Source organism: Petaurus breviceps, unplaced genomic scaffold, assembly GCF_028583685.1.
Source record: "Petaurus breviceps papuanus isolate PSGF00001 unplaced genomic scaffold, PetGlider_PUasm1.0 185, whole genome shotgun sequence".
In the NCBI taxonomy this organism is placed as follows: domain Eukaryota; kingdom Metazoa; phylum Chordata; class Mammalia; order Diprotodontia; family Petauridae; genus Petaurus; species Petaurus breviceps.
Genome location: NW_027185797.1, coordinates 26363995 through 26376695, shown reverse-complemented (window position 1 = coordinate 26376695; position 12701 = coordinate 26363995). Strand labels below are relative to the sequence as shown.

Here is a 12701-nt window from a genome sequence, read left to right as displayed (position 1 = left end):
TTCTCCTCTTCTTCCTGATTGGTCTCCCACTCCTCCACTCATCTCCTCTCTAGTTCATTTTCCACACAGCAGCCAAAATATCTTTTAAGGCACAGATCTGACCATGGCCCTTGCCTACTAAAAAATCTTCAGTGACTGCCTGTGGCCCCCCCAAGACCAAATGCAATCTCTGCAGTCAGACATTTAAGAATCTGTACAGGATCTGAACAACCTTTCCAAACTCACTTAGTGTCATTCCCCTTCACATTCCACCTAGGTTCCAGCCAAATTCATCTGCTACAATGACAATACCCAGAATGGACTTGAGTGGTCTCTTAGAATCTTTCAAAACTCAGCTCTGGTTTCATTTCCCTTGGTTAGCATTTTCTGTTGGTTTCTTTTGTTTGTGGCTTCTTTATCCTCAAATAATCTTCTACACCTACACACACACCCACACATGCAAACAACAAGCTCCTTGAAGGCAGACACTCTCATTTTTTTCCCATTATATTAACAGCTCTATTATCAACTTCTCAGATCACTCAAACCCACCCACACTGATCTTCCTATTTCCTCAGTTCCCCAGGATTTTATCTGCCTTCTCAGATTTTTCTTGAAAGGTTTCCTGTAGCAAAGCATTGTTTACTGAAATTTTTTTGTGAGCTCTTCAATTTTTGTTTTCATTCTTTGATGGCATTTCAGGCCAATGCCAGGCATTCATTCACTTATTCATTTAAGAAGCATCTATTAAGGATCTACTGTGTTTCCAGCACCTCTTAAGTGCTGGGATACAAAGAAAAAATGGTCACAACTGAAGCATGTTTGTATATGTATGTATTTACACATATACATGTGTATGGTTATATGGGATGAATCTAATGAGATGAAAATTAATAGTTAACAAGCATGTTAAAATATTTGCTATTGCGCTCAGCTGGATACAAAGATACAAAAAATGGAGAAAAAAAAACCAGTCCCTTTCTTCTAGGAGCTTGCAGTCTAATGGGAAAGACAACATAACTATGTCCATACAGTGTAATTGAAAGGTGATATTAGGGGAATGCTCTCTGGGTCTGGGACTAGGAAAAAGCTTCTGTCAAAAGATGGGACTGTGGCTGGGACTTGAAGATAGGCATCGGAGCTGAGGAGGGAGAGCATTCCAGGCACAAGGAACAGCTAGGGCTGTTCTCACAGTCAGGAGATGGAGTGTTGTGTGTGAGGGACAAGTACAGCATAAAGCCAGGGACTTTCCTCTTGGGGTCAGAAAGCCAATTTTACAAATACAGGTTGGAGAAGATATGGCTAGCCAGCAGTTCTTGTGAAAAAAGACCTGGGGTTTTTAATGACCAGGAAGTTCCATATGAATCAATAACATGACATTGACCTCAGAATCATCTGCTTTCCCTTCGACTCCTGGTCCCCACTGAAAAAATCTTCGACTCTTTCCTTATATCAAACATACCAGCGTCTGCTGACTTTGTCTCTGCCCCCACAGACCTCCTCTTGGCTCATGAATAACACCTAGCATGATGTGTTGAGCATAGTAGGCTCACAATAAATACTTGTCAATTGTGTAATGAACTAAGGAGAGGTAACCAATAGTCTTCAAGATCTCTTTGTCATCTTTTATATTGAAGCGAAGAAGAAAATAAAAGGGGACAGAATTGGCTTAAATTTTATGACTCATTTAACCAATTAATCAGCAAGTATTTTAAAGCTTCTATGATACATCTGGCACTACAGTAGGTACTGCCAAGACAACAGACAAAAAAAGGAACTGTTGTCCCTGCCCTTGAGTAGCTTATATTCTAAGAACACCTCTACATACAAAGTGAATGCACCGTAATTATCAGAGGGGGCACTAACCCTTGAGGAATTAGGAAAAGTTTCATGGAACAGGTAGTCTTGAGCTGAAGTTTAAAGGTAGCTATGGATTTGATGAGGCAGAGGTGAGGAGGGAATGCATTCCAGACACAGGCGAGAGCCTGTGCAAAGGTGTGGAGATGGGAAATTGAATATAAAGAAGGTCAGTTTGACTGGACCATAGTGTTGGGGAGGGGAGGGCTGCATATGTAATAAGTCAGAAAAGGCAGACTGGAGCCCGTTGGTAAAGGAAGGGCTATAAATTTAGAAGGATGAAGCTGGTATTCCCTTAGTTGAAATAACTTGAAATTTAAAGTATTGACCATAAGAAAATGGGTCATCTTTTCCCCAGACTCACTGGGAGGGAGAGTCATGCTTATTTGGGAAGGGTGGGAAGAAGTGCCTTGATTAAATTCAACAGTAACTTATTGAGTGTTGTATGTGCAAGATGCCACACTAGAAAGCAAAACAGGCCATCATTGTAGAAACATTGACCAAGCTACTTACCTCCTTAACTTCTGTAAGATACCTGCAAACATCTGAAGCTGTTGGTTTTTCTCTGAATTTCCATGATACCTTATTGTCACGGACATTTCTTTTAGTGGGGAATAAAAAATGACAGGTCCATAGAGGATGACAGAACCTTAAAAATCAATTGAGTGATTCCAATGAAAGAGGTTGAAATGAAAAAAAAAGATTTTGAAAAAGTTTCAAATGAGAAAGAGTTCCCCATTCAAAGGCTCCCTCACCACCACCAGCACCACCACCTCCCTCCCCAAGCTCTAGTAAGACATTCCTGATGGGGAGAAATCAGGTGATGAAATAAATGCCGCTTTAGAGATTGCTGCATCTGTCTGTCCATGATGCTATTTAGATCTTGCTCCTTCTCCAAATGGTGCTGAGCAAACAAGCATGGGCACTTTGGATACACAGGGTCATAAATCCCTCTTGTGGCTCACTAGTTTTCCCTTATAATATGCACAGGAAAATGAGCATATATTTGCAAATGCCTAGATGATGAGTGTGTGCTTTGGCTGTCTCTGGGAAACAGGGTTTCCCTTCATGATTTTGTAAAGTTGAGACATTCATCTTCTGAGCATTCAGCCCCCTATTTCTGTGGTGGTTTCCTTCTACCAGGGTAATCCCCATCCCTCTTTCAGGTGGGCATGAATCAGGCATTTGTGGTGGAGGCATTTCTGGTGAGATCAGATGAGAGTACTGTGGATTTCCAGTCCATTGACCTGGGTTCAAATCTCATCTTTCACACTGTGGCCATATCTGATCGTCCACATCTTTGGCCCCAGCTGTGACTTTGGTCAAATAACTTAACTACTCTGAACCTCAGTTTCCTTGGCTATAAAGTAATGACGTTGGACTCGGTGACGCCTAAGGTCCTTCTGAGTCTAAATCTCTGTTCCTATAACATAATTGAATGTGACTGCGATAAGAAAAGCTGAATGCTCCAGAATGCAGGGAAATGTGGGGAGACTTGTCCACAGGGATGCAGAGGGAGGGAGGGAGAGTCAGGAGAGCAATGGAATCCATGTGACATGGGGAAAAAAAACCTGACTCTGGAGTCCCAAGACCTGGGTTCAAAACCTCTCTACACCTGTGTAGGACCTATGGTACCTTAGGAAAGGAATGTAACCTCTTATGGCCTCAGCTTCCTCTTCTGTAGAATAAGAGTATTGAACAAGCCAAGTCCCCTCCAGCCCTAGGTCTGGAGCCTGTAATGCCACACCAATCTGGGCAATGAGAGCAATCATGTAAATCCTAACCCTAAAAAGCAGTTGAACTCTGATGAATTATAACCAAAAGTCTCAGTCCTGGAAAACTCATAAGGAAACATGCCTTCTTTCTCTCAATGGTGGGGAGGGATGTGGAATGCGGTATACAGAATCAAATGTGGTTGCAGTATCAGATAGCTTTGTTTAGATGCTTTTTCTTTGTTGCTAGGAAAGCTTTCCATTGTAGAGTGGAGTAAAGAGAAGGACCATGGTCTAAAACAAAAGGTGACAATAACAAAAAAGAATTTTTTAAAATAAAATATTACAATGAAAAATAAGGTAAAATAAAATGAGTGAAACACTGATATTAACATGAACAAAGACATTGCTATGTTTTGTTATACACTTGTCAGATAAAAAGGAAATAAATGCCTAAGTTTTACATATGCTTGAATAATTTGGTTTTTATTCTATAAATCAAGTTAACAATTGAATGTAATGACCCTGTTTTACTGTTGAAATGAAGGGGGCATTTTTTGCAGGATTCTATTTTCCTTGAAATGATTCCAGTCTAATTTTTAAAAGACAAATACTTCTTTTGGGGGGTAGGGGGGTGACTTTAAGCAGCCCTGTTCGGAGGCAGGGGCATGGGGCTCCTTAGATGCCTGGGTAGCTTCCCAGCATTCCTGATTGTGCTTCTGTAAGCTGCTCAGGGTGACAGCTAGAGGATGCAATGGATAGAGTGCCAGTCCTGGAGGTAGCAAGCCTTCTTTTTGTGAGTTCAAATCTGGCCTCAGAGACTCATTAGCTATGTGATCCCGGGCAAGTCACTTAGCCCTGTTGCCTCAGTTTCCTCATCTGTAAAATGAGCTGGAGAAGGAAATGGCAAACTACTCCAGTATCTCTTTCAAAAAAAACCCAAATGGGGTCACAGAGAGTTGGACACAAATGAAAAATAACTCAAAAACCAAGCTGCTCAGGTTATATTTCTCATTCTTTCTGCAGTCGGCTATATAAAAAGTCCACAGATCTTTAATGTGATCAAGTTGCCATCAGAATTCTTGCCTTGTTTACTTCAATGGTATTTTAATGTCCATGATTTGAATTCCAATGCATTATTAATGGATCTCTCTCTCTCTCTCTCTCTCCCCTCCCTCGCTCTCCCTCTCTCTCTCTCACCCTCCCTCTCTCTCCCTCTCTCTCTCTCTCTCTCTCTCTCTCTTTCTCTCTCTCTCTCTCTCTCTCTCTCTCTCTCTCTCTCTCTCTCTCTTTCTCTCAATATAGGTGGAGAACAGACCAAAATATTATGGAAGAGAGTACGTATTATACTGTTCTTTATTTTAAATGTAAATCAGTTGGTGTATCATACCGTATGTTCTTAAATATTAAAATATTCTACAATTTATGGGTTTTTTTCAAAATAGCCATACTATAAGAATCTAACAATCAGGAGTAAAGGTAATCAGACTTCTTTGTACTAAATTTTCTTTATGGCATGCAGGTGCTGGCTTTCTTTCCATTAATGCTGGAAGGGGAAATGCCTAAAGTCAGGTTATTTTCAAAATGGTCAGTGACTGAGTACTATTGCTATCTGGACTTTAATATGGCCCCTATAACATAAATGAGGGTTGATATTAAGCCTTTGTTTCATTTTCACTCAAATTTAACATAAAACTCTGGATTGTCTAACATTATGAGTGCAGTTAAATAGATGAAGATCCTACCTCTGACACTTGCTATCCGTATGACTTTGCTGGTCACTGCACAGGCTTAAGCCTCAGTTTCCTCTTGGGGGAGACATGAAGGAGACTTCTGCAAAGGGATGGAGAGTCAGGAGAACAATGGGCATCTGTCTGATCCAAGGGAAAGTGCCCTGACTCTGGAATCCCAGGACCTGGGTTCAAAACCTGCATCTCCACCTGTGTAGGAACTGTATGACCATAGGAAGGAAATGTAATCTCCCATGGCCTCAGTTTCCTCTTGTGTAAAATGAGAGCATAGGACAAGATGGCATCTGGGATTCCTTCTGACCCTGAATCTATGACCCCGTGATCCATTCATCGGATGGAAGGTTGGATGTAATCTTATAAGACCCAAATCAAGGTTCCTCTTGGCTTGCCTTAGTAAGGTTATTTTCCTTTCCCTCCCTTTCCTTTCCCATTCAGCATCTCCATTTGCTTCCCCAGAAACAGCAGCGTACAGGTGTTCAATCCTGCAGCTTGTGCTTGAAGATTCTTAAGGAGGGGGAAGTCCATGCCTTCCAGGAAAGCTCATTCCCTTTCTTATAGTTCTGATTGATAGGAAGTGGTTTCCTGACATTTCAGTGGTACCTGCTAAGATAGACACTGGGTCTTTGCCTTCATAGTTTTGGTTTTGAATAAGTGTCTTTTTTTTTTACATCACCATAATTTTCCTCAGTATCCTTGCTCTTCCATCCCCATCCCTGGCATCCCATATAACAAATACTACCTTTCTAAAGATATGAGAGAGAGAGGAGGGGGAGGAGGAGGAGGAGGAGGAGGAGGAGGAGGAGGAGGAGGAGGAAGAGGAAAAAGTCAGTATAACCTATCAACATATTGAAAAAGTCTAAAAATTTGTACAATGTACATTACTTATGGACCCCCACTTCTGTCAAGGGGAGGGATAGAGGTCTCTGCTCAGATCTCTTCTTCCCAGCCACATACTTCATAATTGTGCAGCTTTCTCTTTCACTTTTATGTGGTGGTGTTCTCTCTGTTTACATTGTCATAATCACTGCATATTTTTTTCTTAGCTCTGCTGACTTCATTCAGCATCATTTCATGTAGATCTTTCCATGTTTGTCTGTATCCATCCCATTTACCATTTCCTACAACACAATAATATTCCATTCAGGTATTCATGTACTTAGCCATTACTGAATCAGTGGGCATCTATTTTGTTTGTTTCTGATTCTCTCCTCTTAAAAAAACAGAGGAAATCAAATAGCCGTCAAGAGGCTTCATGGTCCTAGGTTCAAGGCCAGCTTTCTAACCCAAGCCATTCGAGGCTCTGGCTGAATTCTCCAAGGCCACACAAGTGAGGTTAAAAAAAAATTTAAGAGCTCTAATTAGAGCTGCTCTATGCTACTAAAAATATTTTGCTTTATATGGGGATTTTCTTCTTATCAATGGCTTCCATGAGACAGAAGACCAGTAATGGAGTCTCTGGGTCAAAAGACATGGACATTTTCTTCACTTTATTTGTATAATTCCAAATATCTTTCTAAAATGGTTATACTGATTCACAACTCCACCAACAATGCACTAGTGTGCCTCTCTTCCCACAACCCCTCCAACATTGACTGGTCCCATCTTTTGTCATCTTTGCCAATTCTGAGGAGACATGGTGAACTCTTAGTGTTCGTTTGGTTTGCATTTCTCTTTTGCTGATTTGGCTCATTCTTCTATGTAACTGTAGACCATTTGCAATTCTTCTTTTGAGGGTTTTTTGTTCCTATTCTTTAAATACTTCTTGGAGAGTAGCTTTTCATTTCATACACACACATACATATGCAGACATTATATACAGTTATGTCCCAATTAGTATGAATAGGGAATCCCACCAAGTGGTCAAATGTATTTAAATTTGCATTATTTGAAGCTATAATTATGTAGTCCCAATCCAAAGGAAATATGTAGTACATATTCAAATGAAGCAACCACTTCACATGGATCCATAGATATGAACTGTCTTCTCTATGTACACACATATGTGAAATCTGCCCATTGTTTCTATCTCTTGAATATCAAACCCTTATCAAAGAAATTTGGCACAAAGATTCCTCTCTTCCCTTCAATTGTTCCCCTTCTTCCTCGGTGCATTAACTTTGTGCTGGGGCTTTTTGGTTTCATTGTCTATCTCTGTGTAGCCCCCCAGTGTGGCCCACTGGACAGGGCTTTGGAATCAGAGATGCCTGGATTCAATTCCTCTCCTCAGACACTTATTGGCTGTGACCCTGAGCAAGTCACTTAATTTCTGATCCTCTGTTTCCTCAGTTATGAAATGGGTATAATGCTAGCCCCCACCTTGCAGAGTAGCGACGATGAGGTGAGAAATTTACATAAAGCATTTTGCAATCCTTAAAGAGGTATAACAATGCTAGCTATTTTCAATAATAATAATTGATTTAAAGCCATTATTATCAATAGTAACGTCACCCCCCTCCACCATGTTGTTGTGAGGATGGAATGAGATTAAATCATAGGTTTAGAGTTGGAATGGTACCTTAGGGGATGTCAGGGACAACTCCCTTATTTTTTAAAGATAACGAAGCTGTTCCCAAGATATTAAATGACTTGGTCACAGTTATGCAGCTAAGATTCTGAGGCAAGATTTGAACTCAGGTCTCTCCTGTCTTCAGATACATGTCCCTGGTAAGATAAGGCACGTAAGGCTTTTTGCAAACTTCAAAATACGAAATAAATGTGAGTGGTTGCAATGATTATTTTGTGCCCCTCTCAGTCACAGTGGGGTGCTAGAACCACAGAGCCAGGCCCAAGCTCCACCGAGGAGTCAAGACCATCCTTCATCACTTGCCCTCTTAGCTCCACTTTTTTGGGAATTAATGGGGGGATTTCTCTTAAAGTCCATCTTCCAGGCTGAACCCTGGGCTTCTTTCCCTCCCTTCTCTTCTCAGCCAATCAGGCCTTCACAATTAATAACCCTCTTACCTGTCCTAACCCAGCAGCCTCTCTCTAAATAGAGCATTTAGATTTTTTTTTTTTAACCTTACTCATGTGGCCTTGGAGAATTCAGCCACAGCCTCAAATGGCTTGGGTTTGAATGCTGGCCCTGAGCCCTGGGCCATGAAGCCTCCTGACTTCTAGGCCAGAGCATCACTGGGGCATTTTCCTCCCTTAGGTTCAATGCAAGGCCATACACCCCACACACCAAGGTAAAGACCCCCCATGTCCCTCTTCTCAGGAAGATTTGTCCTCATGGACAGAAGGCCTGCCCTCCATGGGTTTCATCTTTCTTTAAATCAGAGCTGACCATGGCACCTTAGAGTGTCTTTGGGAGGCAGGAAGGTGGGAGAGGAATACAGGGGCCCCACTCCTGCTCCAACATCCAAGGAGACGCTGTCAAATCATCAGATCTGTAGTTATCAATCACCAGAATTCCTCCATTTGAGTTTCATCTCCAATTTGGTTATTTAAGTGACAGTTATTTACCTATCACCGAATCTAGGGACTTCAGAGGCCGTCGAGTTTGAAGACAGGTCGTCCAGTAGATAGAATTCTGGGCCTGGAGTCAGCAATACCTGAGTTCAAATTCAGCCTCAGACACTTACTAGCTGTGTCACACTGGGTGTGTCACTTAACTGCTGTAAAATGGTTATAATATCACCCGCTTCTCAGGCTTGTTGTGAAGATAAAATGAGACAATATTTGTAAGACTTTTCAAAACTTAAAGCTCCACATGAATTCTGCTTTTTATTACCTAGCGTGATAACAGCACCAGTCATGCAGAGTAGTTGTGAAGACTGAATGACATAATGTACATAAGAGAAGGAAACAAGCACCTATGACCTGTTACGTGTTAGCTACTGTACCAAGTGCTTTACGGTGTGATTTCAGTTACTCCTTACAACAATCCTGGGAGGTTGTTTACTTTTTTTGCAGTTGAGGAAACTGAGGCAGACAGTGGTTAAGTAACTTTACCAGGCTCACAGCACTAGCTCATGTCCAATCTTCATGTCTTCAGGTCCATTGCTTCATCCCCTATACCACTTCACTACTTTAGGTAAACTTTAAAATGCTAAATAAATGAGAATTTTATAATCATAATCAAAATAATTATTACCCACTCCTATCAGCTATGTTGGGGTACAAGCACAGCACGACCAGGACCTGTCCTCCTTCTGACGGGCCCCATTATCAGGAGCTTTCCTAACATCAAACCTGAGTTTGCCTTCCTGTAACTTCCCCCTCCCCACAGGCTCCTCATCCCTCTCTTTCTGACCGGGTAGAACATGCCCATCCTCAGTCACATGGCAGCAGTTCTCATTCTCTTCCCTAGCCTCCCCAGGGCTTTTGAGGACCCCCACTGGAGAGGTTCTGAGTCCCCTCGTGTTTCTGAACAACTTGAATGAAAATGTCAAAGGCTTCCACATCAGAATCTTAGCTGCTAAGCATTTAAGAGGGATAGCCAGTTCTTTAGGCTATAAAAGGTGGCAGCCATGTGGCAGCAGTGAAGGTTGATGCGTGGGCAGGCAGAGCACTCCACTGGCACCCTGGAAACTTGGGGAGAGCAAAGGAGGCCTCCAAACACCCTGGAAGGAGCCTCTGTGGGAAACGTGGGAGGGCCAGGTGGAATGGACCAGAGTTTGCATCACTGGAAGGAGCTAAGGAGGTCCCAGGCCCGTTGGCGTGTTTAGCCAACAGGACAGAAGAGAATCCAAGACAATTTGAATGGGAAGAGCCTGTTCTGAAGATCCCCTGTAACTTATTTGTGTCCCCAGACCAGATTCTGACGTCAGTGGTTTCCAGGCAGATTTGACCAAGCACGCAGAAATGCAAGGATGGTACAAATAGGGCATAGGAAGCCTTCCCACACTCTGAAAGAATGACAACAGCAGCAGCTCTCATTTGTGTGACTCTTTAAAGTTCCTAAAGTGCTTTACAAATATGATCTCCCTTGTCCTGACGATAACCTTAAGAAGTAGTTGCTATCTCCGTTTTATAGATAAGGAAACTGAGGCTGGGAGAGGTCCAGTGACTTAGCCAAAGTCACATAATCAGTAAGCATCTAGTGGAGAATTTGAACTCAGGTCTTTCTGATTTCAGATCCAGGGTGATATTGATTGTTCCACCAAGCTGCCTACAGGAACTCGACTTTCAGTCCAGAAACCAGTTCTTAGGGGGAATTACTTTAGCCAATCCTAGATAGACAGTCCTACTCTTAAAAAACTGACCATTTGTGAAACTGCAGAATTCAGAAAAAAAAAAATCATAGCTAGTTGCAACAGTGGACTGAAACAGCTGGGACTGAGCTGACCAGGGCTGAATGCAACATTCTGAATGTAGGTTCCAAAACATTCATTGAACAGTGCAGATGAAGGAGACCCAGAAAAACAACTGTTCATGTGAAAAAAGACCTTGGTGTTTAAGCTAACCACAAAAGAGGTTTCCCCTTAATACAAACTCACAGGAGCCAGCCATGGGACGGGACGGCTCAGAGGAGCTGGTGGGACCTTGGTCTGCACTAACGGGATCGTACTGTTTGCCTGCTGTGCAAACCATGGTATGCAGTTAGAGGGACAACCTGCAGAGAGCGAGGCAGGCACTGCACAGGAAAAATGATTTGGGGCCAGAGCGGACAGCAGGAGGCCAGCAGAGTGACTGCCTTTGGGAAAGTGTGTAACACATTTAATGAGCCCCAAACCTCTCCTGTATTTTTAACACCAACATCCTTCCTGTGAGGTTGTGAGGCACGTGACTCATGAATACCATAGCCTCACAAGGATTAAAATTGAGGCTCACCCAAAGGGCAATGGAGAGAGGCATGATGGGTAGGAGCAGACTGCTTCCCATTACAAACTGCCCAGGAGACCCTGGAGACAAGACGCCCCCAAAGACCGAAAAAGACACTGGGCTGGCCATGCTTTGAGCATGAGGGATGGGCAGTGAACAGCCTGTGCATGCCTCTGGTATATATACTTTACAGAAGTGGGAAAAAGCACTGTAGTCTGACCCTTTGGCGCCCCTTTCAATTTGATGTCAAGGAAGAAAACAAAAGCCTCCCTGCAGGGAGAGCGGGTCCTTATTTCTCCACCAGAGATTTCCTGGGAGGATGCAGACAGTTCTCTTGCCTGGGAAGGGGTGGGTGTCCATTTTAAGGTTGTAGGGCACTCCCAGTGAGGAATATCCCTCTGCCAATGCGGATGAGCAGCCAGTGCACAACTGAAAGCCCTACAGAATTGGGGGTGGGGGTGTCTATTGAGAAGTTAAATGACTTGCCCACCACCACAGAGTCAGTATAGCTCAGGCTGTCCCTTTCAACTGATATCATCATCCCATTTTGTTAATCACTTAATTGATAAACATTTATTAAGTGCTATTTGCTTAGGTCTGGGAATACAAACATCATGCGGTCAGTCCCTCTCTTCAAGGAAGAGGAAGATGAGGGAAGTGGGGTTCAGAGCAGGTAATGAATTACCCAAGGGGCAGAGCAAAAATCCCTGTACTTAAGGGACCCCCGTGGTCAGCCGTAGCACAGCTAGGGGACATCATTGGACCTGAACCTTTGGAGTGGCGCTCTCTCGCCAATGGCCCAGATCAGTCAGGGGTGACCACCCTTCCCCATCTCTATCACCATTAACAATGTGGGGTGAGATTGCGCTTCCCAGCCATTTCCCCCCACTTGAGAGCATTGTGCCCAGGCCATCCTCTCCCCCATGGCTCTAGGTGGCCTGTGAGTCCTGGCTGTTGTGCGCTGTGCTGACCGCTGGGGCTCGGGCTGTGCTATCCTTCTTCTCTCGCAGGTTTCATGGGATCATCTCTCGGGAGCAAGCTGACGAGCTTCTTGGGGGTGCAGAGGGGGCCTATATCCTCAGAGAAAGTCAGCGCCAGCCCGGCTGCTACACGTTAGCACTAAGGTAAACTTTGCAACCATGAAATGAGAATCATTCCCGATTTTTGTCACTTCCTTTCTAAAGTCACTATGGATTGTAAATGAGGTTTCTCCATGGAGAGGATAGAATTCCATGCTTGGAGTCAGTAAGACTTGGGTTCAAATTCCACTAAATTTTGCCAAGAAGTCACTCAGATTCCCTATGGAGGTAATTGATTAATTCTCTAAGACTTATCTACTGTCACAGACAAGCTATGATCCTCATGGTGGGTATTTCTTCACCGAGTGCTCCCTGTGCTGGGGAAATCACAGAACCTCCCCATGCTGGTGCACTTCTGTAACATCCAGACCCATGATCACATCAGGGTAGAAACTCCCAGAATGGGGACTCCCTCCACCAAAGTGAGTCAGCAACTCTTGAGAGTATTGAGAGAATTCCTGGCTGGCATAGAGAGATTAAGTGACTTGTTCAGGGGTCTTACCAGTAGTATGAATGGATGGATGGATGGATGGATGGATGGATGGATGGATGGATGGATG

At 43.2% G+C, this 12701-nt stretch overlaps 1 protein-coding gene across 1 annotated transcript in view; it reads left to right on the top strand.

The window, feature by feature from the left end:
* CHN2 (chimerin 2) overlaps nt 1–12701 on the top strand; it is a 286149-nt gene that overhangs the window by 182156 nt on the left and 91292 nt on the right. The window contains exons 4-5 of the mRNA XM_069088634.1: nt 4854–4885; nt 12073–12186. Of these exons, the coding sequence (XP_068944735.1) occupies nt 4854–4885; nt 12073–12186 (146 nt within the window). The remainder of the gene's footprint in view (nt 1–4853; nt 4886–12072; nt 12187–12701) is intronic.